General features: G+C 42.6%; 1 protein-coding gene across 9 annotated transcripts in view; it reads left to right on the top strand.

Moving 5' to 3' along the window:
* Positions 1-23840, top strand: part of nrf1 (nuclear respiratory factor 1) — a 59710-nt gene extending 35870 nt beyond the window's left edge. For 7 of the 9 annotated variants that reach the window (XM_041202689.1, XM_041202690.1, XM_041202693.1 and 4 more), the window contains 3 exons: positions 2340-2464; positions 11366-11491; positions 20496-23840. In XM_041202689.1, coding sequence (XP_041058623.1) covers positions 2340-2464; positions 11366-11491; positions 20496-20668 — 424 coding nt within the window. In that variant the 3' untranslated portion in view covers positions 20669-23840. The remainder of the gene's footprint in view (positions 1-2339; positions 2465-11365; positions 11492-20495) is intronic. The other 2 variants (XM_041202696.1, XM_041202695.1) reach the window with 1 other exon arrangement.
* The last annotated feature ends 3178 nt before the right edge of the window (positions 23841-27018 follow it).

The following is a 27018-nucleotide window of genomic DNA, read 5'->3' as shown; positions in this document are numbered from 1 at the left end:
TTTTTCCAGCATTTACAATTTTTACTTAAGATTTCTAGCATCTGCAGTATTTTGCTTTTATCTTCGTGATTCCAGTAGTTATTGCAGATAACTGCATTTGGTTCTTCCTTTGATCCTTATCCATTGAGCCCTGCTGCAGTTGAGCTTAAAGGCGAGGACAAGATTAGGTTCTGTAGTGATGCCATTCACACTCAAACAGCCACTACCTCCCTTCACTGTCGAGGCTCATACACATGAGGTTCTGTTTGGGGGTTGGGTGGTTCTGTGAAGTCAGGGGGATCTTTTGTCAATGAACTGTACAGGGCTCTACATTGATTTTAGGAGATGATAATTAAGTTTCACTGAGTTTCACTTCTTCTCTCCCTCCCCCAACTCCCCCCACCAACTTTGAGAAATTTTGCAGCCATTTAAAAGTTGCCCTATTTTTAAGTAGTAGTGCTACAATAATTCCAGCAGGGGGCAGTAGTGAATGATATTTTCCAAGCAGCAATCTGCTGGATCAGATTGAACAGGAACTAGAACGCATTGTGCACACTATGGCTAGTATTGCATTATTCTTTGCTTGAATTACAATAATACTCTGACTATAAAGTGCTACATTTAAAGAGTTTGTCAAGGGCCACAAGTCCTCAAGTGGTGACATAATGGAGGTTCGCCATCACCCCATGTACCAGACAGTAACATAATTTTTGTTTTTTTAAGCCGTGATATTTTTCTCCCAACTGCACCTGAACTGCAGCAAAGTTCAAGTTGGTGAACTATGCATCGGAACCCAGAAATGACATGGTGCAGCATATCTGCTATTGGGATGTGGCTCACAAGTTAACCCCTGGTCCCTAACTGATCATCTGGTGGATTTTTAGGGTCTCAGCTGAGGAAAGAAGCTAATTTTATGAACTTCTGTCCAGCCTTCGTTCAGGACAGAATGAAATCTTGTTGCTATTGTGAAACAGCTCATTGCTTTGTGCTTGGGATGATGTTAGTGCTTTTACTATCCATTTTTATTTTGGAGGAAAGTTGTGGAGCTCAGTATCTCTGAGTTTATGGAAGTCTCTTCCCCAGAGATTGGTGGAGGCAGGGTCATTGAATACTTTTAAGGCTGAGTTACATTATTGATTGACAAGGGAGTCAAAGGGGATAGGAGTAGGAAGGAAAGTAGAGTTGAGGCCATAATCAGATCAGCCATGATTGTATTGAATGGTGGAGCAGGCTTGGGGGGGGGCTGCTCCTGCTGCTAATTTGCATGTTCTTATGATTATCGCTATAAATGAGTGAGGGAATGCTATTGCTCATATCATATCATGGCTGTTTAGGCTGCAAGATATATCAAGGGTTGATACCATATTCAGAACTGTACCCCAGTAAGATTTTACTTCTTCAAGGGAGGAGTGAACAGCCAACATGGCTGATTTCGTAGCATTGGCGCCTCTTGAATCAGACAGTTCAATGTCCAAGCCTCATTTCAGGACCTATGCATTATAATCGAGGCAGTACTGAAGAAGTGCCACATCACAGAGGGCTGTCCTTCAGAGATCTTTATCCTCTGGCTACCGACTCTTTTGCCAGTCTTTTCTGCCTGCTTAGGTGAATGTTAAGTTGCAACAGGAAGACAATTAAATCAATTTCCTGGAAAGATGAGATGAAGTGGGCAAAAAGGGCCATGCTGATCCTAACCCACACTATGCCTTTGTGGTGGGGAATTCATTTTTTTTTAAGTGGCGTAGTCCAATTTTTTTAAAATAATAGGATTTATAATACACATGAAAACGCACACCCATGTATATCTGTTGATATATAGATACATTTTTTTATGGATTTGGAGAGACTAGAGAAACTGTTGTTCTTAGAGCAGAGAAGATTAAATAAAGGCATTTAAAATTACAAGGAGTTTTGATAGAATAAGTAGGGAGGAACTGTGTGCACTGGCAAGAGGAACAGTAACCAGCGGTGACAGATTTAATATTTGGCAAAGCAGCTGGGGAAATGAGAGGTTTTTTTAATGTCGTTATAATCTGGAAGTCACTGCCTGATAAGATGGTGGAAGTAGATTCATTACTCGCTTTCAAAAGGGAATTGGATAAATACTTGATGGGGGGAATATTTGTGGGGCCATGGAGGAAGAGCGGGGATGGGGTGTGGGGTCAAGTACTGAAGCTAATTAGATAACTTTCAAAGAGCTGGCACAGGCACGATAGGCCAGATGGCCTACTTTTATGCAGTAAGATTGTGTGTGTGTGTCTGTATTTGTACTTATGTACATGCAGTATATTTCTACTTGTATCACACAGTCCTGGAGAGCCTAGAGGGTGACCAACATGTTTTATGTTTCTCTGCTGCAGCGAGGCTGCTGCCCATGCTGTTGCCACACTTGCAGAAGCCACCCTGCAGGGTGGAGGCCAGATTGTGCTATCGGGAGAGACTGCTGCTGCTGTAGGAGCACTGACCGGTGTTCAGGATGCCAATGGTAAGATTTGCTATTATTTCTTTCGCAATTTATCTTGAGCTGCAGTTGTGTTTTGGAGTCTGTCAGTACATCCCATAGCTCCTGGTGATTCTTCTCTGTCGCTGCTACCTATTCACTTCAGAATTTCTCCTTGACCTCAGCTTCTATCCCCATCCACCCCTCCTTTGACCCCATTTCCCTAGGTGCTGGCATTGCATTCAACCTTCAAAACTAACCTCTATGGTATTTACAAACAGTTCCTTCTCTAACCACAAGGTGAGTAGAGATGAAGAATGCACATTTTCCACTCTGCATTCCAGAATGAGATTCTTACAACACCAGCCTTTTTTTTTAAATGAGCCCAGTGCCTTGGCTTCAGTGACCCTCCCTAGCAACTGGTTCCAACTGTTGATGGCCTTCTGCATAAAGAATTGCTTCTTGAGACCTGTTCTGCACTTCGATCCTGCTGCCTGAGTACATGCAAGCATTGTTCAGGGTTTGCTTTCTCGAACCTGTTACATAGCTCATCTAACTGTATAGCATCTCCTTTTTTTGTCAAGGGCCCTAGCTTACCTAGTCATTGCTTACAGCTCATCCATCTGGCACAGGAGATTAGCAAACCTAATGGAATAAAATAGATTTGGGGGATTTTCAAAATTCATAATTGCGTCTAAAGAATTTAAAATGCTGTGGCTATTTATTTTGTAAAATTTAGCTGCACAAACATCAGAGGCTGTCACTTTCATTTTCCAGGCTGTCCAGGACCTTTTGGTCATGAACTGATGCCTGAAGCATTACCAGGATGAATATTTGATGACTACAAGCTGTCATGAAAGTTTTATGACCGTATCATAATAATGTGATGTAAACTTCATTCATAAAATCCTTTCAGCATTGCAGCACACACAATCCATCTTGAGCGTGTCCGGCTTTTTAATCAGCCATAACTAATGAATGACGTGTAGCAGGTCCAGTAAAGATAAGTGCTTTTAGAAATTGACTTCGGGAGTAGGGACTGAAAAAAGAGAGAAGAAAAAGATTAAGTGATTAGTATAACTTGTACACTTTAGAAGTTGGCATCTAGGGATAATTATGAAAGTTTATTGTGATTGTGTTTATAAAGATTGGGATGTTAATGCTAAGGATAGAGAACGTTCCTATCTGGGGCATCCAGCATCATCTTCAATGCTCCCAGGTCTGGTATAACATGATTACATGAGGAGCCTGCGTTCCCCTAACAGTAAGCCCCCATGAAAACATCAGAAAAGCACCTGTAAAACAGTTTGACACTGTCCACATCAGCCATCCTTATACTCTAAGCAAGAGTGCCAACTAATGCCAGTTTGTTGGGGTTAAGACTGTGCTGATGGAACTGGGCTGGGATTCGTAAAGCTACTTCGCAGCTAGCAAAGGGGAGAGACTTTGGTCCCATTAATCTGGACTGGAATGGAACTTAGGTTCCAGAGATGATGAAAAGACTGTGCTAATCCACTGTGCCATCCAGTCCTCCATTAGTGAACTTTAACTAATGTTTCTGGATGTCAGTTCCTACTTGGAACTCTACACCATTATTTGGCAGTATTAAAAGTTCATTGATTCAGGATCTGGTATGCTTGCCTTAAATGTTGGAAAGCTTTCAGCTGCATCAAATTAGCAGAGAACTCCCAATGGGCCATCTTATATTATTGATTATTAATCTTGCCACTTGGCTGGAGAGGGGATAGCACCAAGCAGTCAGGGCTTCTATTTTGTATTTGTTTGATCCCCGACAGCAGAAATGCTTTAATTTATAAACTGCCTTGTCATTTAGGTGTTTTACAAAGGGAATTGCTTTCTGAAGTAAGCACAGCAACTGTCCTGTACCACACAGTAATAGTGCCCCACAGACAGTAGTCACAAACTGGTTTTATTAAAAGGCCATGGCAATTCCAGGGGTAAAAGCTGGATTTGTCGTCTCTTGCCCTTCACTGTGTCCCAGCTATGTAGTTTTTTTGACCATGACAATTCAAAAATGTTCTCTCAGGCTTCTCCAGTGTCCCTTATATTCCCCGTTGTACAGCCTTATCAACATCGTGCTTATTTTTGTCCCTTCATTTTTCACATCTATATTGCCTGCAGTCTAAGCAATCACCTGTTCCAATCTCCTTGTCAGTACGAATGATGCATAGCTAATCAAATGATAGAATTGAGCGTGGTGCCGAGTCCTTTCAGTGCTCTGAACATAATTGGAACAACATCATTTAAGAGAGAAAAGAAATGAGTCTCACTTACTTTCCTTAATGTTTCCTCCCTCCCTCTGCCCTCAAAGACTTGTACTTTCCAAAAATAGCTGTCTCTCTTTGAGGCGTGTGGCCTTCTGAGCTGTTGTAAAGAGCTTTGATGCAGTCCATTATCAGTCAATAGACTAAGTGGAACAACAGCTGTCGTGGGCAATTCTGCCAGGCCCTGAGAGGCAGGCGGCAGTCTGTGAATGTGGGCAATAATTGGAAATGTATGCATGTGTATTTGAAAAGTAAAGCTGATCAAAAGGTCTCAGTACAACAGGTAGGAAACAGTGAGAAAGTTTTTTGTCTGCTGAATGCTGGAGTCTTTCAGGATGTGAAGCTTTGCTTTTCCTGTGTGTTTGTATGTGTCTCTGTCTGTATGTGTGTCTATGTGCATGTGTGTGCATGTTTGATTGTTGGTCTGTGCGAGCACATGCCTGCATATAGGCTGTAGGGACAAAGGTCATTAGGACAGAAAATGTAACTCAGTTCACATCTAAAAATGTACCCCAACAATTTAAGCAGATTTTGACCCATGTGTCTGGGGTGAATTTCAAATTAATCCTTCTGGCATAGTGCTGGTGTAGATTTCAGGAAAGCATTTGTGCCCTGGAGGCGGGGGGTTTTTGAGGGGAAAGAAGGTTCAAAAAAATGTTGCTCAGCACAAATCTTTGTTATAATCTAGTAAACATGCACCAGCAGGAAGCTAGCACCCGTGGAAACATACACCATCAGGGAGCTAGCACCCGTGGAAACATACACCAGCAAGCAGTCAGAACCTGTGAAAACATACGCCAGTGGGATAACAACTCCTATGAGGATACACACCACCAGGGAGCAGTTCCCATAGAAATCTCCAGCAGGGAGGTATGTTACAGTGGATGCTGGTTCCCTCCTGGTGAATAATTCCGAAGGTGCTGGATCCCTGGTGGTATGTTTTCTTGCGGCTGGCTAGTGTCAGACAAATGATGCAAGTTTAGAATTCTAATGGAGCAAACCTCACTCATTCTTACTCTGTAGAATTCTAATGGACTAAATCCCTCTCACTTGCTCTGACTATAATTTCCATCCATTCCCATTTTGTGGAGATCCACCAATACGTTTACAATAGAAATGGACACTGACAAATCTCCTCTGGAAACAGCAGTGTTTTTAGAGGTCTAATTTCCTCCTCTGCAATGTTCTTACTTCTGCTGAAGCTCAGGTGGAACTAACAGTTCATTGGGCCAAGGGCACAGAGATGCAACAGTAGATATTTTTAGAAATCTTGATCTCAGGCGTAACCCAGATTTTTTGGCATGGTAGTTAATACTTTCTATCAGGATTTGAGTATGCTTACCTACTGTACAATTAAATTAAACCTGGCTACGGAGTGAAGTATTTTGTTCTGTTTGGAACAGTGTCAAAAATTTTGACTGGTGTCTTTCTTTTTGTCCCCTCCCCAAATTCCTCTTCATTTCTCCCATATCACAACCACCACTGGTTAGGACAAAAAAAAGGGAAAATGTTGGTTGAAAAACATCTTGTTAATGGATTTGATGCTTTTGGAATAGTGCAGTGTGAGAGCAGCTCTTGATTTCATCTCGCAATCACTGCTTCTGTCAGAACATTCAGCGATAACCTGTCAAGGTCACTGCCACCTAACAGGCTGCCCAGAGTCAAGTGTCTTAGGGTCCAGCATACAGATTAAATGCTGTCATCACCAGTAAATGGGTGTACAGTTGCTATTTGCCTAAGACTCTTTAAAAACACGGTGACAGCAGAATTGACAAAGCTCATTAAGAAAGAAAAGGATAACGCGGCATTGAGCATGTAGCACTGACACATGAATCAGCAACTGCGAGCTGTATAAAAACCTGCTTTCCACAAAAAAAGAGGGCAGGAAAGGAACGGCACGTTAAAATAAAAATGAACATTTTGGTGATCTTGTGCACAGAAATTCTTTAAATCCGGGAACCTCCCATTAACTCAGCAGTTACAATAGCTTGTGTTTATCAAGAAGTCCAAGTGAAGGGCAAAATCCATAGTGTAGGACAGGATAGTTAAGCGGAGAAGACACAATGAATGAGGAAGAGGGCAGCACTGATTCAAATTAAATTGAGACAAGGCGGCTTCAGATTGATGCAAGTGAAATGCAAATTTGAGACTGACATTTGGTACAGTGTGATCAATGTGTGGGGCAGCTTCTAGTTTGGAAGAAAAAGTCCTGGCACGTTTAAGAAGCAGCTGGAAGTTGTGATGAGGTGAGGCAAGCAATAGGTTTTTCCTGGTTGAGAGGTAAGATGATCCACATGACTTTTCTCTTTTGTATGTATGTGTGATCAGATACCAAGCTTCGATTTTAAAAGAAACTTCCAATATGTAGCCAAATGGGACTGCTGACGCAGGTAAGAAGTTCCACAGCTCTTAGTTCCTGGGAAAGAGTGGATCAGGGTAGGAAAAAGTGCCATAAGACTTGATTTCAGCTTTCAGAGAAAAGAAAGATTGTGCAGGATGATGTGGTTGGAGGAAGCGCAGCCTTAGAACATTACAGGACAAGAGGACATCCTGCTCATCGCATCTCTTTGCCGGCTGACCAATTAGCCTCTCACCACTGTTTAATCCCTGTAGACCTGCAATTTTCTCTTCTTCAGCTAATTATTTGGTTGACTTTTAAAAGTTACTATGGAATTTGTTTCAAATACTCTTTGAGGCAGTACCTTCTAGATCATAACTCACTGCCTCATTCCTTCCTATCTCTAATATCTTCCAGCTCCACAAACCTCCAAATTGCACTCATCTAATTCTGGCTTCTTGAGCATTCACAGTTTAATCACTCCATCATTGGTGTCTGTGTCTTCAGTTGCCTAAGCCCTAGGCTCTGGAATTCCCTCCCTTCACCTCTCCACCTTGTTTTCCTCCTGTAAGATGCTCCTTCAAACATACTTCTTTGACCAAGCCTTTGGTCATCTTACCTAATGACTCTTTATGTAGCTCAGTGTCTTATTTTATAACATTTCAGTGAAGTACCTTGGGATGTTTTATTACATTAAAGATGCTTTATAAATATAAGTTTTTTGAAATAAAATTTCCCTCATTTCTCCCTTGATTCTATTCAAAGTCTTGCAATGTGTAAAACTCCCTTTGTAGATTCTATCCTTCTCCACACTATTAGGATAATTACCATATAGTAATCATGACCATTCATAGAAAGAAAGATTTGCATTTATATAGCACCTTTGAAGACCTCAGGATGCCCTAAAGCACTTTATATCCAATGACTTACTAGTCACAGCTGTAGAAAATGTAGCAGCCAATTTACTCCCACAAATAACAATGTGATTATCACCAGGTAATCTATTTCATTATATGGATTGAGGGATAAATATTGGCCAGGACATGGGGGATTGACTCCCCCATCGATTTCATCAAAATCATGCCATGGGATCTTTAACGTCCACCTGAGAGCAGATTTAATACTCGTTCAGTGTCTTATCTGAAAGGTGGCAGCTCCAACAGTGCAGCACTCCCTTATACTGCACTGGCAGTGCAGCACTCTCAGTACTGCATTAGAATGTCGGTATAGATTTTTGTGCTCAGTTCCCTGGAGTGAGACTTGAATCCATAATCTTTTGACTCAGAAATTAGATTTCTTCCAACAGGACCATGATGACACTGTGGTATTCTCTTCTCTGCTCCTCTATTAGCTGTCTGGGCATTGTTGCTTTTACAGTAAGGCCATCCTGTGCACAATTCACCATCTTGACTTTGGCCTGCCGCCTGCATTCTGTCAGAAAACAGTCTGATGTGCATACAAACTGATGGGTTCCCTACACATGCTACTGGAGCACACCCGAAGAGTTGTTCAGAAAATGCCAGGTGCTATTCCACAGGCAGCATGTGCCAACCAGTGTTATTCCAAGTAACAGCTCCCTGGGCCCCAGTTATGTAGTGTGGGGGAGGGAAGAAATCTACAATTCCTTGAGCGAACCATTTTACTCAAATTTAGTTCTTTTTCTGACAGGAATAAGGGCTTCCTGGTTTCTCTTTCCTATTTTCTGAAGGCATGGACTCCAGTGCCCAAGTTGCCATTCTTCACAAATGAGCTTGAGCAGCGAAGGTCGTCAGCTTGTTTGTTATCGGGGAAATCAGAGCTGAGCCAGATTGTGGCCTATCCCACAGTCCACGTTCACCAGCTTTCAACCAGTGCTCAATGGAGAGCGGATGCTGGTTTAGTTTGATTTTTATTCCAGTGTGACATTGTGTTTAACTACAAGATCTCCAATCAACAAACCTAAGACAAAAACTTGGGATCTTCCTGGCTTGTATGGCTCAGTACCACGGAATGTGATTCACCTACCCATTGAAAGTACAAAGTGTGGATATTTTTTCCTTCCACCACTGCACCACCCCTACCTGCCCCCATTCTAGAAGAGCTCCTGTAATTTTGGTACTTTATCCAAGTAGCCATTCATCCATGAGGTGGTTAATAGGCTATTTGACTGTAGAGCTAATTGTGTCTTCCTATCCTCACCCATCATTCAAACACACATGCACTTTTGAGGAATGCTAACATCAGCTAACTCAATACTGCATCAAACCTGGTACCTATTGACCTGCATAACTTCACACTTTTCTGGGTACTGCCTTGAGCCACTAGGACGATCAGAGCTCCCAAAGAATAAACTGCTCTTAATTTAAGCATTGATCTTTATTTTCTGTCTCTCCCAAAAAAGTCTCGTTACTGTGCATGCACATGAATGTATGTGTGCTTGAGCATGCTTTTATGTATGTGTTATCTGCTTCTATTCTCCATTCTGTGCTGGTAACCTCTGATTTGGAATGCTGAATTGTTTTTTCTTTGGGATTGAAATTCTTTAGCTGCAAACAGTTACCAGAGTTTCAAGCAAAGAAACAAAGCCAATCTCATTTATTCCATGAGTTGATGCAACTATACATCCGCCATCCTGACTCGATGTCAGCCACATCTCACATGGCATTGTGCTGATGTCACTTGGACTGGGACCCAGCTTGTTCCGGGTGTGATTTTTTTTTCTCAGTTGATGCATTTGTCCTTTGAGCAGCCGAGGAATTGTAGATCCAGTTTCAATTCCAGCGCCGGTTTTGTTGGAACTTGATCTCTGGCCTCTTCAGTGAACTGAAATGCTTGTATAGTGTAGTATGGTGCAGCTCCACACAGGGTCGAACTGGGGAAAATAACATTAGAAGCCAGATGAGTTAATGACCAGGCACTAATAAGCAATTATAACATGCGTGTGTTGGAGATGGTAATGTGGCAATTTATGGTAATGTGGCAATTTAGGCTAAGGTCTATAGCACAGTACACTGTTCATGTTAAAAAGAATTGGAAACATTGAGCCAAATGAGATAGCCACATCAGGCTTGGATTTTAAAATCTTTAAATTGCAAGATAAAAGGGATGAAAGTCAAAGGGGTATGAGGAGTTACAGCTCTTTATTGAAGAGGTTAAAGATTGCAAAAGTAGAAAATTCATTTCTTTCTCTGTCTCCTTCCACCCCCCGCGCCCACCACCACCCCCCCCACCCCCCCACTCCCTTTTCTGAGCTTTGCATAGAAAGCTCACGTTGACCTTAGCAGCTCCTGACAGCTTGCCTTGTTCTAAGCAGCTCACGTGACCACAGTAATCTGCAGCCTGTAATCACCAGCGGAGGAGCGGCAGAACAAATCACCCTTTTGTGTCAATGCTGTAGATACTCAGCTTGAAACCCCCATTCTGGCCTTCTCTTTTATTTCCCCTCAGCTCAGTGGCAGTGGAATAAAACCAGTTGCAACAGTTAAGTTTACTTTTGTTAAAAACAGATTCCAAAAAGATCTCTTAGTGGCTCCATGTGTTTATCCAGTTCAGCGTTGAGCCAGGAAGGTTCCTGGTTTGATCCCTAATCTGTGCTAATGGTATTACAGTGAGATCGGTATTCCTCATTTAGGGAGAGTCAACTCGCCAAAGCTTCCATTCCCACTGACTATCTGGTGACAGCAACCCCCCTCCCCACCGTGCCCCCCCAACCCACCTACTCGAGGAATGTGTGCATTGATATTGGATCTGGGTGACTCTAGCATTGAATAGCCTGGCCATACTTACCCGCTGGGCAGACATGGCCACTTAGGTGAGGTGCCTCCCCAAAGAACCATGCATCTTCAAATGGAAAGGAGACAAACTTGGGGTAATAATGTAAATCTGCTTGTTGTGGCAATGGATAAACAAGTGGTACCTGGCTCTTTGTAGGTATTTACTGAGTATATTTAAATGTAGTTTGGAGGCTGTAAGGAAAGCCACTTGGAGCCATCTGCAAGGCAACAACAAATTGCACTTATGTAGCTCCTTTAAATTAGTAAAACCTCCCAAGGCGCTTCACAGGAGCAGTATCAAACAAAATTTGAGCTGTGTAAGGAGATGTTAGGGTAAGTGACCATAAGCTTGGTCAGATAGGTAGGTTTTAAGGAATTAATTAAAGGAGGAGAGAGAGGTAGATGTTTGAAGAGGGAATTCCAGAGCATAGTGTTTAGACAGCTGCAGGCACAGCCCGCCAATGATGGAGCGATGAAAATCGGGGATGCTTGTGCTAGTGGTGCTGGTTTCAGATTGCGTGTGTCAGTGCCATTTCCATCATATTCCCCTCTCGTATTTTGCAATTCACAGTGGCCTTGTACGTTCCTGTAAAGGTTGCCGCTCCTTCCCAGTTGACCGCTGTCTGCCGCAGTTCCACGGGCAGCAAACAACAGAAAGCCCCTGGGTGCAACAAACCGGATCGAGAAATCAGTATTGGTAAAGATTCAAACCTGTGATCTTTAGTTTATTTTAAAAATGCTGAATATAAGAGGGCCCAGTCTGCATGGTATCACGCAGGTCAGAGAAGGTGCATGATATAGGGAATGCCAACATTGAGAAAGGGGAAGAGACTGAATATTGGTGTGAAAGTGTCCAGAACAGGTCATGACCACTCCCCCAAAAGTTTTGAGAAAATTGCAGGGCTATGGCGAAAGAGCAGGAGATCAGAAAAATTGGACAGCTGTTTCAAAGAGCTAGCACAGACACAGTGGACCAAATGGTTTACTTCTGTGCTGTCAGGTTCTGCAATTCTGAATCACACAATTGACTACCTGGCAACTGAACCAATGGGAGAGCATTCCAGCAAGTTAAGTTGCTTCTAAATCTCATGGCCTAGTGAGTAAAGGCACCAACCAGTGTAGCACTCAGCATTCAATGATTTAATTGATCACAGCCAGGACAGTGCTGTGGTAATACAAATCATGTCAGCTCCCTGGACCAAGGAATGTAAGTCAACCAGTAAAACAGTATTTTCTTAAAAGTTTACAGCACAGAAGGAGGCCATTTGACCTGTCAAATACTAATCCCACTGTTCTGCTCACTGTCTCGCTTTCCATATCCTAGTATCTTCCTGCTCCTGGTAATTGTCCAGTGCCTGTTGTCAAAGTGCAGGTGTTTAAGGCGGTTAAGATTGAGCTTAATTGAGGTGCCCCCGACGGTCAGATATCCAACCTGCACTTGTCAGGGCTCGCACATGAAGAACAGAGCCCTCAGCAAGGTACTTGGGGGGGGCTGCCAGCATCTGTGGAACCATCCTCCAGTGACAGTTCAAACTTTCAGGGGAGGTAGGGACACCATCAAGGGGGAGGGGCAGCTCTGAGGAAAAGATTCAACATGCAATAGCTTTAACGCAACACGTAAGACTTGTGACATTGTTCCTAATGCAACCAGTGCGTGAAAATTAAAGGAGTGGAGGCTGATTATAAAGCAGGGTGATAAAAAAATTGGACAAATTGCATTAGGGCAGATTTTTTTTATCCATCTGTACATCTGAAAATAATTCCAAATGGAGACAAGTGATCAAGAGTAACAGATTTCAATATAAAAAAAAACGAAGGCGATTAGCAGAGGAGTAATTATTGTAATCGACTCGTGTGCAGATTGAGGTGCCTGGTAATCTATTGCAGGGCAGCTACTGCCGGCCATAGTTTAAGATATAGGATAATGAGCTTTAGAGCACAGACGGCTGAGAGGGGCCATTTGCAACAATTAGCCCACAGCCTGGTTGCCGTACAGCAGGGGGACCGTAAGCTCTGAATGAGCTAGCACCTGCACTGTTGTCATTCGGAGTTTAGTAAAGTGTAATGGCGGAACTATGAAATGTTTATATATAGTTAGCTATATCCACCAATAATTTGACAACCTTAGTCATTTTACTTTTACCAGAAAGCACTCTTAGGAACAGCGGTGGGCCCAACGAGCACTTTAGGAAGGAAACCTACTGTCCTCAAGTGGTCTGATCTACTCATGACTGCAGACCAAAAATGGTTGACTGCTTATTACCCTCTGAAATGGTCTAGCAAGCCCTGCAGTTATACCGAAGAGCTGTAGCGGTTCAAGAAACAGCTCACTATCATCTTCAGAAGGCATCTAGGGATGGGCAATGTGCTGACCTTTCTGGCCACCCACATTCCAGGGATTATTTTATTTAAATCCCACATCCCATGTATTCTTATTTCTTTTGGTCACTTTTTACCCCTGTGAACTCACTTTTAAAGGCTTGTGCACCTCAACTCATTAATCCCTTTTTTTTTATCCATGCCCTATCCATGCTTTCGATTTAATTAAACAGAAATTCTCAAACCTTTCTCCGTCTTGCCACTAAATTCCATATTAAGATAGCTTTTTCCTAAATATTTTCTCTTCACCCAGTTGATAAGGCTTTGCTGGGGATAGTCCAAGGCTTGTGTTGGCAATGCTTTACCTCCCTTTGGTGCTGCCACTCAGTGGGAAAAAGATTGCGAATCCTCCTAATTTGACTTGAATCTTAGATGCTACTCTTAGAGAAAAGTGCTAATTCTGTGCACATCCATGTGAGGGATGTCAGTTTTTGGAAATGAACCCTGAACTACTACTACCTCCCAGTATTGGAGCCCTGCAGTCACATATAGGGCTGCACTTATTGTTATGGCTTGCAAATGAAGAACAACTCCTTCAATTAGATGTAGCATGAAGCTCCAGCCTGCCCTAATAATGTGCCTGACCACCAACCTCAGAAGAGCACTACATATATATGTGTGACATTTTTCTATTTCCCCCACCCAATAGGGGTTGTATTCGGATAACTCCGACTCACTTTACTTAAGCTCTTTATAGTCAGCAGACAGCCTGAGCTGAATTTAAATTCATTCCCAGTGTTGAAAGGCTGTCGTTCATCCGCTAAGTTACTCAGGTTTGTTTTTTTATTCTCCTTTTATTGCCCAATATTAACAGCCATTCTCTTATGTTATAGAACTAACTGCAGAAGTGAAATTCCTTCAACACCACTGCAACAAGTGTCAGTCCCAGCCTACTACTGCTTTCAACTCATCTCACATTTCAACCCATCAAAAGGGGACTTCTATGCATTCTGGCCCAAGCCTAGAAGTGCAATTTTAAAGGGGAACCAAGAACCAAGAGATCTAGGGTTGTTTGTGCACAAGTCTTTGAAGACGGCAGGAAAGGTTAACAAAGTTAATGAAGCATATGGGATCCTGGATTTATAAACAAGACACATAGAGTTAAAAAAAAGACCAGGACGTTATGCTAAATCTAAATAAAACACTAGTTTGCCCCTGGAACACCTTGTCCAATTCTGGCATCACACTTTAGGAAGGATGTGAAGGCTTTAGAGAGGGTACAAAAGAAATTTACTAGAATGATCCCAGGAATGAAGGATTGCAGTTGCTTTGATAGACTGGAGAAGCTGGGTCGTTCTCCTTGCAGAGAAGACCACAAAGAGTTTTGATAGTGTTTAAAATCATGAAGGGTTTAGATGGAGCTAGCAGAGAGAAACTATTACCAATGGCTGAAGGGTTGATAACCAGAGGGCACGGACTTAAGGTGATTGGCAAAAGAACCAGAGACAATATGAGGAAAAGCTTTCTTATGCAATGAGTGGTTTGGATTTGGAATGCACTGCCTGTCAGGGTGATGGATACAAATTCAGTAGTAGTCTTCAAAAAGGAATTGGTTAAACACTTGGAGAAAAAAATTGCAGGAAATTGGGGGAAGTGGGATTTACTGGATTTCTCTTTTAAAGAACCATTGCAGACTCAATGGGGCGCATATCTGTGCTATGCTGTTTTAGGATGCTATGAAACAAAGGGGTAGTACACATGCTTACTCAGTCACCCAGAAAAGCTTCCTGGCAGCTGAGAGCCTGCTGAGATTCCTCCATGTTGTGTGCATGTATTTGAAGGGATGATTTTGATGCTGACAATTGCAGAGTTGCCCAACAATGTCTTTAAACATGGGTCTGTGGGGTAGAGAGAACTGTTTATTTTAACTCATCAATTTTTTTCTCTTTACCTCTGCTCAAAAATATTGGCTCTTGCTAAAGGCATCCAGATGCACCAGTATCTCATCCATGCAGCCATCCTTTTCATGTGTCCATAAGACATCTCAACCAAACCCACTTCTGTCAATGGGTACACTCCCAAAGGGTTCATGGAGACAATCAAGAGAAGTGCTTCTGGTTGATTCCTCCACTGTAACCCAATGACTCTGTAACTGCTGAGGTCAGTTGTAAAGCTCCATTCTGCTGCTGTAGCTGAGACAGACTTGGCTTGGAAACTTGCTCTGTATGACTTGCTAATCACCATCTAAGCCATAGCAGGTGGTTTCTTTTCTGTACAACCGGCAGTCTGTAACTGACCAAAGTGCCAATGAGGGCTAAGCTGGTTAAAGCATTGAATAGCTGAGCCACTAAGATCAATTCCCTCTCCTGTGCAGAGATAGTTGATCTTAGCCCGGTTGGTGGTGGGGACATTAATGTTGGCCCCCAACACCTTTTAGCTGCGAAGAGAGGGGCTAACTAGGGTTTACTTTGTTTCTGATCTGTGTCATACCAAAATGGTAGCGTTTGATAGGATGTTGTTGAGGGGTTTTACTCAGTACCCAAGGAATGATCCCATGGTGGGGTGTGTAACTGTATACCAGGAATGCTTTGGCACTCTCGGGGGAGGTGATGAGGGGCGGCTGAGGAAGTCAGTGGGGGGGAAGGAAGGGACAAGAGACTTCAATTGGTGAGGTTTTCCTGGTATTAGACTCCTGATCAATAGTAAGTGACTTATTCTGCTCCCTGCTGTGTACAAACAGCACACTGGAGAAACTTAGATAGAAAATCTCACTCCAGGATAGCAGCTACAGCCCAATCCACTTATTTGCAAATCTGATATCTTACAAGCAGCTTCCTAATGAGGCACATCTTTGCCAAAGGCCCAATTTGCTCCCGATCCAGGCCAGGTACTGATAGCCAATCCAGCTGATTGGCTGCCAGAGATGGCTTTCCGGTCTGACAGTCTGCAAGTGAGCCTGGACTCTGCTGAGACGGTGGTTTGGGTGTTGCAGCTAGAAAGGAAAAAAATCAGCCTGACCTGATTGCTATTACTATCCAGCGGTTTTCTAGCTGAAAGTTGCCTGTGCACATGTGCAAGAACAGATATTAGATAAGGACGGGCTGTGATGCACTCATAGTCGAAAAAACCCCTGCTGCAACTCATTATCTAGGCTTTATTGTGAAAAATGGCCCCACGACCACCTTGCCTAAAGGGCACCTGCTGCCTACAAAACTGTACCCCAGGCAGAGTTAATAACAGCAGGAGAGGAGTGAAGGAAAATCCTCTGTTTTCTGATTTCAAATGTCTCCTGCAATACCATGGTCCCCTCCCCCACCCCCCTCCAGTGATTAGCCTCAACCACTGTCTTGTTAAGAAGCAACTAGTGACATCTGTAGAAGCTTTGTTGCTGAGCAATGTTATTGTGTGATTGGGTTTAATAAAAGTACTACGTCCAAGTCAGCCTTGGAGTGGAGTAATGAGCTTAAGTCTGTGGCTCATGACGAAACAGCCAGCAGCCCTTCACTATTCACAGCCTGGCATGTTTCCATGCTTCTTGGGCAGTCAGCCTAAACTGCTCTTCTCGTAAGGGATTCTAAAACTAGGGGTCATAAATATAAGATCCAATGGGGAAATTATCCTTCTTTATCCAGAGAGTGGTTAGAGTGTGGACACTCTGCTGCAAGAAGTAGTTGAGGCAAATAGCATAGATACGTTTAAGGGGAAGCTAAATAAACGCATGAGGGAGAAAGGAATAGAAGATTATGCTGATGGGGTTAGATGAAGAAGGTGGGAGGAGGCTCATGTGGAGCGTAAATACTGACATAGACCATTTGGACCAAATAGGCTGTTTCTTTGCTCTACGTTCTCTGCAATTCATGTAATTTCACTTATCCACGGTTGTAATTTATACTTCTAAGTAATGTCTATGGTATTAACTGCTAAAGGTAACTATTCATCTCACCTTTCACTGTCATCAGCTCGTTCACAATGTAGAATTACATGGAATGTGTCTATAAATAACACCTCTGCAGTGATTCATCCTCCATTGCTTCCCTTTTAATGTTTTGTTTTAAGGAATCAAAGAAACGTACAGTGCAGAAGGAGGGCATTGAGCCCATTGTGCCTGTGCTGGCTCTTTGAAAGAGCAGCCATGTTTCGTCCTACATTCCTGCTTTTTTGTCCATAACCTTGTAAGTTCCTCATCCTCAAGTACTTGCCAATTCCCTTTTAAAATTATCTATGAAATCAGTATCCATTGCCTTTTCAGGCAGAGCATTCAGATACCAAAGACTCTGAGTGGCGATACTGCTCCTCATCTTCTCTCTACATCTTTTACCAATAAATTTAAATCTCTGAACTCTGGCTATTGACCTACTTGTCAGTGGGAATAGTTTTTCTCTATTTGCTCTATCAAAACCTCTCATAATCTTGAAAACCTCTATCCCTTAACCTTCTCTATTCCAAGAAGCACAATCCTCACTTTTCCAACCTCTCCTCATAACTGATATCCCTCATCCCTGGTAAGCCTCCTCTCTATGATTTCTAAGGCCTTCATACCTTTTCTGTAGTGTGGTGCCCTGAATTGTCCACAAGTTGTTATATAAATCCTTTTCTTCTTTTTCTGATTGCCCTGTGAAATGTGGGGCCTGAGGTGCAATTGTAGGTGCAGCCTTTGCAAACTCAGGGAAGCCAGCAGCAGGAGTATCTCAGCCCCTCCTGCCCGGCATCATGCTATCTGTGCGCAAGTGTCAGTTAATAGCCTGCAGCTTCAGATCCTCTTCATTTCTTCTTAGAGCTTTGATTTGGGTGTATGTTTGTGGGGGATGGGAGGAATGATGGAGCTTTATATTTTTTGATATAATTTGAAAGCTTGTCAACCCATGTCAGAGTGAAGATGTAAAGATTAGCTTAATTAGAGGTTGGTTCTAGACGTATAGACATGAGCACCAAAGAAAAACCTCCGTCTGTTTACAAATTAATCATCAATTATATAACCAGTAGGATTAACTCTACTTTGCTAAATCATTCAGATGGCTAAGTCCTTCGAATCTTTCAAAATAAATTAAAAAAAAATCTTGGCACAGTAAAGCCTTGCAGACCTGGCTCAGCTGCAGAGGGTCAGCTAACGTTATTAAATGGGGAAAGATTTTTTAAATATTGGAGTTTTTAAGCCTTTGCCTATTTTCCTTTGTGTTCGCCACATAAGCACCCCTGTGATAGTCCAGCGAGTAAAAAAAACAAGTTCTGACTTGAATTTATATAGCACCTTTCACGACCTCCAAAAGCCCAAAGTGCTTTATGGCCAATGATGTACTTTGAGGAGCTAAACTACACAGACAAGCAGGTTCAGTGTTAACTGCTCTCAGCCAGTGGAATAGCAAGGGGGGTGTGTCACCAAACTTACCCGAGTTTTGTGGATGAATGTGGGAAATCATCCAAGATTCCCACCCCGCTCTCATTTAATAGTATTCTGCTGGAAGGTTGCATGTGTGGACAGTTAAAAATAGGACTTTGTTTTGATGCCTCAGTAGCTGAATACGCTGTTGACACTCACTGTCCTGCTTGCAGCATAGCCATTTGGGTGAGGGGAAGAATGTATCTTTTACCCAAGAGCCTGGGGTCAATAAAGTACACTACAAAGAAGTGAATCCTGTATGTTTTAATGTGCCCATGCATCTATACAGCTCCCCTCTCCTCTGGAAGGCATCAACAGTTTGTCGGTGTGCAGTTCCACAGTCAGCTGCCCTCCAGTCCCTCAACCAACTGCCTATTCCTCATGTTTGAGCCTTCATGTTGAGTGGCAGCAGCCTGCCTGACCTCGGCAGAGTTATTCCTGTGATACTGGCCTTGCGCAGGCTTCCAGGCGAATTGTCATCAGGAGCAGGTTGGCTTCTGCCGTCCCTAACACAGAGATCAATTGTAGCACCTGGGCTGCGTCAACTTAATGCAAAACACACCAGGCTTGGAACTCACCAACCTGCAATCAAGACCAGTACAGCCAACTCTTCTTGACTGTATTATAACTAATTTTACACTGGAAGAAGATTTCCTCTGTTCATTAAAAGCAGAAAAGGTGCTAATAATGGAACAAATAAATTTTATTACAAATAAGCACCAGAGGAAATCTTTCTATGTGTTCAGGGTCCTCCAGCAACTTCCATCTACGAAAGGTGCAGATCAACCATGATCAAGTCGAATGGCGGAGCAGACCCAAGGGGCTGAATAGCCTCGCAGTATTCCTAGGTGTATAGTGAAGGATAACCGAAGAGTTTGTGATTCCCTTAGCCCCCTCCCTCCCTCTCTGCTTTCTCCACTTCAGAGAGATAATGCCCTGATTCAAAATGAGCAAGCATCAAATAAGGCTGGAGATTAGAAGAATTCCTTTCCTCTCCCTTCCTCATAAATAACTTGGAGCAGATTCCCAGCAAAAGCCATTAATGCTACATAAATTAGTTTGGAAAGTACCTGGACAGCATGCAAGGTAAAAAATATCCCAAGATGCTCCACAGAAAAGAACAAGGCAACAAGCAGAAATGGAGGAGATAGAGGTGACCACAGGCAGGGAGACAGCTTGCAAGATGGAGGATTTTAGGAAGACAGTTCCTGAACATAGAGCCGAGATGACTGAAAACTTTGTCATTACAGCTAGGTGGAAGAATGCGCAGGAAGACAGAGCAGAGGGCTTGGCTTAGGACAGAATGTTAGAGGAGAGTGTGGGAAGGTCATGCAGGAAATATCTGGGTGAGAGTGGAGATTAAAGGATAGGTTGTTGCGACCAAACATCCCATAATCAGATGCTCTTTGTCAGACTAGGGTTTGAATGGGGAGCATGTTTGTGAAGGGCAGACCACAAAGGTTAATAGTCAATGTGGGAATGAAAGAATAATCAGCAGTGTTGCTTGGTTGCCTTGGGAATCGGGAAATATTTTTACCAAACTATCCCTCATGTGATTTAGCATGTTGGATAAAACCCATGATTGGTGGGTTGTGAAAGGAGAGGGCTTGATGGGATCGTGTGTCCTTGTCTCAATTTATCCTTTGCAGCCCTATAACTTTGAGTCACAATGATGCTGGAGTGTTGTATACTTGACTGAGCAGAATTCCAAATAACATTTACTTTCAGGTTCCACTTCCCTATGAAAAAGAGTGTGTTTGGTTTTTCAATGTGGTGGTGGGAGAGGAAAATCTGAGCGGCACTGGTACTTACTGTCAAAATAAATGTCTTGGCCAGTCAACCTTAGAACATAACTCAAAGTTGTTGGCCTAAATGGAGGTATCTACAGACTGGGCTGCTTCACCTTAAAGGACATGGCATTGATGTTGGGGGTTGTGAGGGAGTGTGTGGGGAAGGCGTCTCTGCATCATTAACTAACTGATTCTTTTGTTTCCTTCATTCCCAGGCCTGGTGCAGATCCCAGTGAGTATGTACCAGACCGTCGTCACCAGCCTGGCTCAGGGTAACAGACCTGTGCAGGTTGCAATGGCCCCTGTTACCACAAGGATGACGGAAATCCAGTCGTCTGGCGTAACCGTGGAAGGACAAGCAGTGGAGGTGGTGACACTGGAGCAATGAGAGATAAACGATGAACAAAGCAATTTTTCTGTCCTTCGGAAGTCTGACGTTGCAGTGCTGCAGTCAGATGTCTAGTGTGTTAACAGGTGGTCATGAAAATAAAAACACCCTGTGTGGGTTTAGTGTTGGGGAGAGAAATGATAGAGGAAAGACTTCTCATCTCTTATATTACCTTCAGAGAGATTTCTAGCTCTTGTATTTACTGTTTTATATTGGAGGGGGAAGAAAAATCAAACCTATTTGTATAAGTTTCTCTGTATTTATGCACAAAGTGTTTGTGTCTGTGACTGAAGATGGAGGCCTTGTTTATTAGTGGTCTCAATTGGGATCTTTATCATTGTGGTTCTGGTAGTTTGGATTGGCTATGGAGGTTCGGAGTTTTGGAAGGGTGGGGTGTCTCTGCAACTTCCATCTGGATAAAAGTTGACGCAGGACCTGAACCCCAATCCTTTTAAAAGCTACAGTCTGGCTGGTGTGTAGACTTTGACTTTATTGCTCTTTCACTTATTTTAAATATTACAAGTTAAAGCAGAAGAATTTTATATCCCCAGTCACTGTTGTGATCCACCTCACTGTCATTGAGCACAAGGGGAGGCGGAATATGAGCCAGAGTTTCCCCTCTCAATCTTTATCCCGCTTGAACGCATGTGTGTTCATGTCCAGATACATATGTGTTGCTGTGTGAGGGCAGGACCAGGCTCTGCTTGAATCTCCCCCTTCTCCCCCCACCGCCAGTCCCCCCCTCTCCCACAACTGAAGTGAGGTACAAGAAGTCAGAAGACACCAGTTTGAACCTTTAGGAGAAGAGGAAAGGATAAAACTGATGGGCAAAAGTGAATTGAGGTATAAAGACGATTGGGCTCCACCTGCCCCACCCACCAAAGCAAACTGGACCAGGGACCCATCGGGTAAACTGGGAGTTATTTTTAATCATTTTAATTTTTTATGCGTTTTATTCATTTCCTATTAATTCCAGGAGCCGTGGGTGTAAAGTCTGAGTTTCAGCCGTACCTTGATTCAGCTGCGAAAGTTGTGACTGTAAACCAACATTGAGTAGAGCAGTACTACTTTGCCAGGCTTTGGACATGAGCTTCAGACCGGGATTCCCACAGCAGGGCAGTGGGGGTGGGAGTGCAGCATGGGTGCAATGAATCGCTTTAAGGCTGCAATTCATTCAGTTTCACCATGTCCACTTGACAAGCAGTCATGAAACATTTTTAATGAATTTGTTTTGTACTAACTTTAGACCACTTGGGTAATCGCAATGTAACAACAGCAAATTTCATTTGCATGGGGCTCTTAAAGGTAGTAAAATGCCCTAAGGAATAGAAAGTAGGCTCAGTTTAAAAGAAACAGTGCCTATTGCTTCTGTCCAAGTCGAATGTTTTCCCCCTTGTACCTATGGTTTGGGGAATTTTAACCACATATGGCAGGTCTCAATATCATTCAAGCCATTGAATTAAGTTATTTTATTCTACAAAATTGACCCGCATGTAAGTGCTATAAGTGCTACCATTGTTCAAAGTTATTTGGATGTGAGAGGTATTTTACCTTTTCCATTAATAAGCTTTAGTTGAACTGAATGAATTTAAAGACATTCCAGATCCCAGTATTGTGTTCTAGGCCTTGTTCCTGTTAGCGTTCTGAAGGAAAGCTTTACCTTTTGGAGTTTCTCTTCCTGGAGTGTGGACAGAAACAAATAAATAAAATTGCAAGTGGAGCTCATGGACGAGGTTTAAATAAGATTTATATGATATTAAAGTTGGGCTTCATTTGGCATTATTCAAAGGAGCTCATCTAAAGGAGTAGGGGAGGTTAAAATAGTTAACTGGGCCAGAACGGGAATATCTTGCACTCACATCCTGACAGGATAAAACACAGTTACATTGTGTGCTGTAGATGCTGTCACCCATACTATTCATATACCAGACTAGAGGGAACATGGTGCAGTGATTAATTTGCCTTTATAGTTATGTGTAAGTGAAGGGAGCTCAATTACGTTAAAATACTGCAGGGCCAGGCACCCCTTAAACTGCTTCAGTATTTCTTGTCATTGACCTTTCCTGGTCTGGTTTACAGCCATGTTTCGTACACTGCAATGTTGTCGCTTGGGTTACTTAAGAATGCTTGGCCCAGCATTTTGTTAAAAAAAATCACACATACGCTTTTAATGTTTGTGCCAGTCTGTTTCTTGTGGGCTGCCCTTAATTCATCACTTCCACCACCAGTATCAGATCTGTGCCACAGCAGTACTTTGCCTTAGTGTTGTACAGTTTAGAACCCTCTCCAGACACCTGAGTTTGGAAGGATAGAAGATCTGCAGTGGTACTTTTGTGTTTCAGGATAGGTAATATGGAAGTTTCCCACAACCACCATTAAGCTTCTCTAAAATCCCGGTGATGACATTGCTTTGTATTTACTTTCCCCGCCCCTTCCCTCCTCTCCCTTGTTGCTCTGGTTTAATCCTATCCAGCTCACACCCAACACTGGGGCAAGTGGGAGACAGGATTCTGATTCCCCCAACTGACAAGATGGGTGATGGATGGAGCCAAAATGACTGTTGCGACAACCACTATAGTATTAGCTAAATTCCTTGCAGAAACTGTTGACTTTGGATGGATGAGTGGGTGGGATGCAGGGAAAGGTCACGGGAGCAGTTTGTTTGCCACATAAAATGAATCTGGTGATTCCAGCTACTGTGAGAAGAAATTCTATCCAGCAAGCTAGAACAGATTGGAAATTCTTCCTGCTTTGGATACCTACAGGTTTATATGGGGAGGGGGGTGGGGTTAAGTTGCCATTGTCCTTCATATTTTGTCTAGCTAGTAAAGTGGACCAATGGATGCTCCAGATGGTGGCCAGTGTGGTCTAAGGGGACACATTGCAAAGATTGAATCTTCATATAGATACGAATACTGTATATATAATAAAAAAAGTTCTTTTAAGTGCTGAAGGTGACTACAGGTCTTAAAAGTACTGTGGTTTGTTTGCTATCATATTTATTCCCCTTTGATGCTCTGAAAATGTATTTGAATGAAGTAATTTGCATTTGATTTTGTTTTATATGTTGCTTTTTCTTTTGTTTTGGAATTGTGATTTGCTATCTAAACATCGCAGGCTTTTTTGGGCATAGCGAGCTCATGGTGTGTAATAAAGATGTGAATAATCCTGGTAAGTTGGAGGCTGCTGGACTATGCCTCTCTTATTACAGCCAAACAATGGTCCTTACAGTGACTTCAATGCACAAGGAGGGAAGGGGGAATTTGTTAAGAGACTTGTAGCATCATAATACAGGTACCCAGTCCATAATGATCACTATTATGAAAACAGGGCTTATCTATTGGGCTAGAGGACAGAATACTTTGTAGGGCAATAGAAAAAGCAACCCATATTCAACAGGTTTACTCACTAACCTGAAAGGGCCATAATTACAATCCTCTCTCTCTCTCTTCTCCCCCACCGCCCCCCCCCCCCCAAACACTCCCTTCATTTGTATTTAACTTACTCTTCCTCCCTTTCTTACCCCCTTCCGCTTCCATTTCCTCCTCCATATGTACTCATCATCCCTTCCCCTCTCTCTCTCTAGCTCCTTTGCACCCCATTTTCTCTCTGCATTCTTACATGCCCTCCTCCATCTCTTCATATATCTCTATCTCAAACCAATATTCGCTTTTCCTATCTCTTCACCTCTTTCTCTTACATCGCTTTTGTGCTATTACTAGAAATGCACTTGAGCAGATGATCTGTAGATTTGATACTATACGTTCAGCTTGCATCAAATGTATTTAACAAGAGGTAGACCATTGATTAGTGCCTTCATATTTATTGGCAAACATACACAGTCACTCGGACCAGAACAAGCACAGGTTTTATTTTCTCTTGAAAATGAATTTTGGCCTCAATCCTCTCTGTCTGCTCACCCCAAAGTTAAACTATCACTGCTTGGACCAAGGTTCATGTAAAGCTTTTCACAAATTGCAGTTTTCTTGGCTTTTGAGGCTCTACGCAAATCAATCTTCAACGTGGACAACTTGTGCACATAGGCAAATGGCACATAATGTATTGAAATTGGTATTTGACAATTTCATTCACAGGTACAAGAGATGGAAGTGTCACAATAGAACTTTTCTGCAATTGGGATTGGAAAAGAAAAACAGATTTGCACTTCAAAATGCTTTAATGACAGTGAAGTATGATAGACCATTGGAAAACTTTGCACCTGACTAGGATGTACTTGGGCTGGGAGTGGTTCAAACCAATACAATGTGTAACGAATGGAAGAGTTGTGCCTTCTGCTGTGCCAACATCCTCTGCTATGGCACAAAAATTCCCCTTTGAGATATCAGAGACTTTTGGAGTTTGAACTACTGGATGAGAGTAAAATCCTACCAAGAGTAAGTGGCAGAATTGTCCACTAACCACACTAAACCATCCTCTCTTAATTAAGGTAGTATGAGATCAGTCAGTGGTGATCTGGTGTGATGCTGGAACCTTTCTACTATCCAAAGACTTCATACAGAGCTTGTAACACTTGAGTCAATCTTTAAAATTTCAAGAGGACCACGAGAGTATTTTTAATACAAAACTCGAGAAAGCGATTGCTGTATGATCTTCTGGACTGCTTTCAGTGAGAGGCTCAGAGGAATATTCCAGATTATTTCTCTTATTGGCCATGCGATTTTGTCTTTTTTTGCCTATCCCAAGAGATTGCATGGCTGTGGGACAGTGAGGAGTTAAGAAGTGTCTGGTCATGACTCCAATCATCGTGAATGTGGGACAAGCTTGATGGACCAGCTGGCCATGTCGTCTGTCACTTTTGCATGCACTGCTTCCTGGAGCATTCCTTTACCAATTTCCCTGTATTGGATCCTCTCCTGAAGCTATTGTTTCATTGTTGAGGGATAGTTTAAAAAGATGCACTCCACTACTTCATGCAAGTGTCCATTCTTCATGGATGAGCCTCATCAATGAGTGAGAGGCCTAAGCTGACTGTAGGAGGCATCGCAGCTGAGCCCCATACTGTCCTTTCACGCATGCTTCAAGAGCAGAACCAACATTTTGCATTTATCTAGTGCTTTTAACCTATTAAAACACCTTAAGGCACTTCACAAGAGTATTATCAAACAAAATTTTGGATCAAGTCATTAGATATTAGGACAGGTGACCAAAAGCATGGGCAAATAGATAAGTTTAAAGGAGCAGAGAGAAGTGGTGATGCTTAGGGAGGACATTCTAGGGCCTAGGCAACTGAAGGCATAGCCCTCAGCAATAGGGTGATCAAAATTGAGGATGTGTAAGATACCCGAATTGGAGGAGTGCAGAGGTCTTGAGAATTTTCAGGCTGAAGGAAGTTACAAAGATGGGGGTCAGGTGATCAGATCAGCCATGATCTTATTGAATGGCAGAGCAGGCTCGAGGAGCCGAGTGGCTCACTCCAGCTCCTAATTTGTATGTATGGTGGAAAGATTTGAAAACAAGGTTGAGAATTTTATAATCAAGTTGCTGGATTGGGACTCAATGTAGGTCAGTGAGCATAGGCGTGGTGGCTGAATGGGACTTAGTGTAAGTAAGGACATGGGCAGCAGAGTTTTGGATGTGTCAAATTTATGGAGGGTGGAAAATGAGAAGCTAGCCAGGAGAGCATTGGTAAAGTCAAAACTAGAGGTTAAAAAAGGATGAAAGATCTGAGGTACGGGTGGAGATAGCTGAGGTGGAATTAGGCAGTTTTCGTGCTGGAGCGGATTTGTGGTTAAAAGTTCATAGTCAAATGGACACCAATATTGCAAACAGTCTGATTCAGTCTCAGACAGGGATAAGTGTGGCATGGGAATGGCAGAGAAGAGAGTGTCATTGAGAAGGAACTCTGCCAATAACCCATGGTCATTGGAGTCATTTCTGTCCCAAGCACCACCCAAACAGGACTTCCATTGAAACACTGGAGGCAGCATTATTGGTTTTCAATGCAATTACCAAAATGATCATAGTCATATTGGAGTGAGGTATGTGAGAAATAGTCATCTATTCATTGAATGTTCTCTGCCTGGAACATTAACTCACCTAATATGGAATCTCATTGTATTTTGAATAAGCCTCATGTTTTTCAATCTTGCCATGTTATCTTGTTGAGTAAAATTTACTTGATAATCTGTTCAATTTATCCTTCATTAATTTCCATTTCTTTCTTCAAGTCCAATTTTCTTGGAATACTTTGTGTTCCCTGTGTCTTACACATTTAATATTTAGTACACTGTTATGATCCCAGCTGATGTTCCTACTGGACAAGGCAGATCCCTTAGTGGAACCTGGCTTGATAGATCTGAACTTTTATTTTTTGTTTAGAAACGTGAAGG

The sequence above is a fragment of the Carcharodon carcharias genome, chromosome 13 (genome assembly GCF_017639515.1).
Source record: "Carcharodon carcharias isolate sCarCar2 chromosome 13, sCarCar2.pri, whole genome shotgun sequence".
Taxonomy (NCBI): Eukaryota; Metazoa; Chordata; class Chondrichthyes; order Lamniformes; family Lamnidae; genus Carcharodon; species Carcharodon carcharias.
Note: the sequence above shows the minus strand (reverse complement) of the source record. Positions and strands in the feature narration are given on the sequence as shown.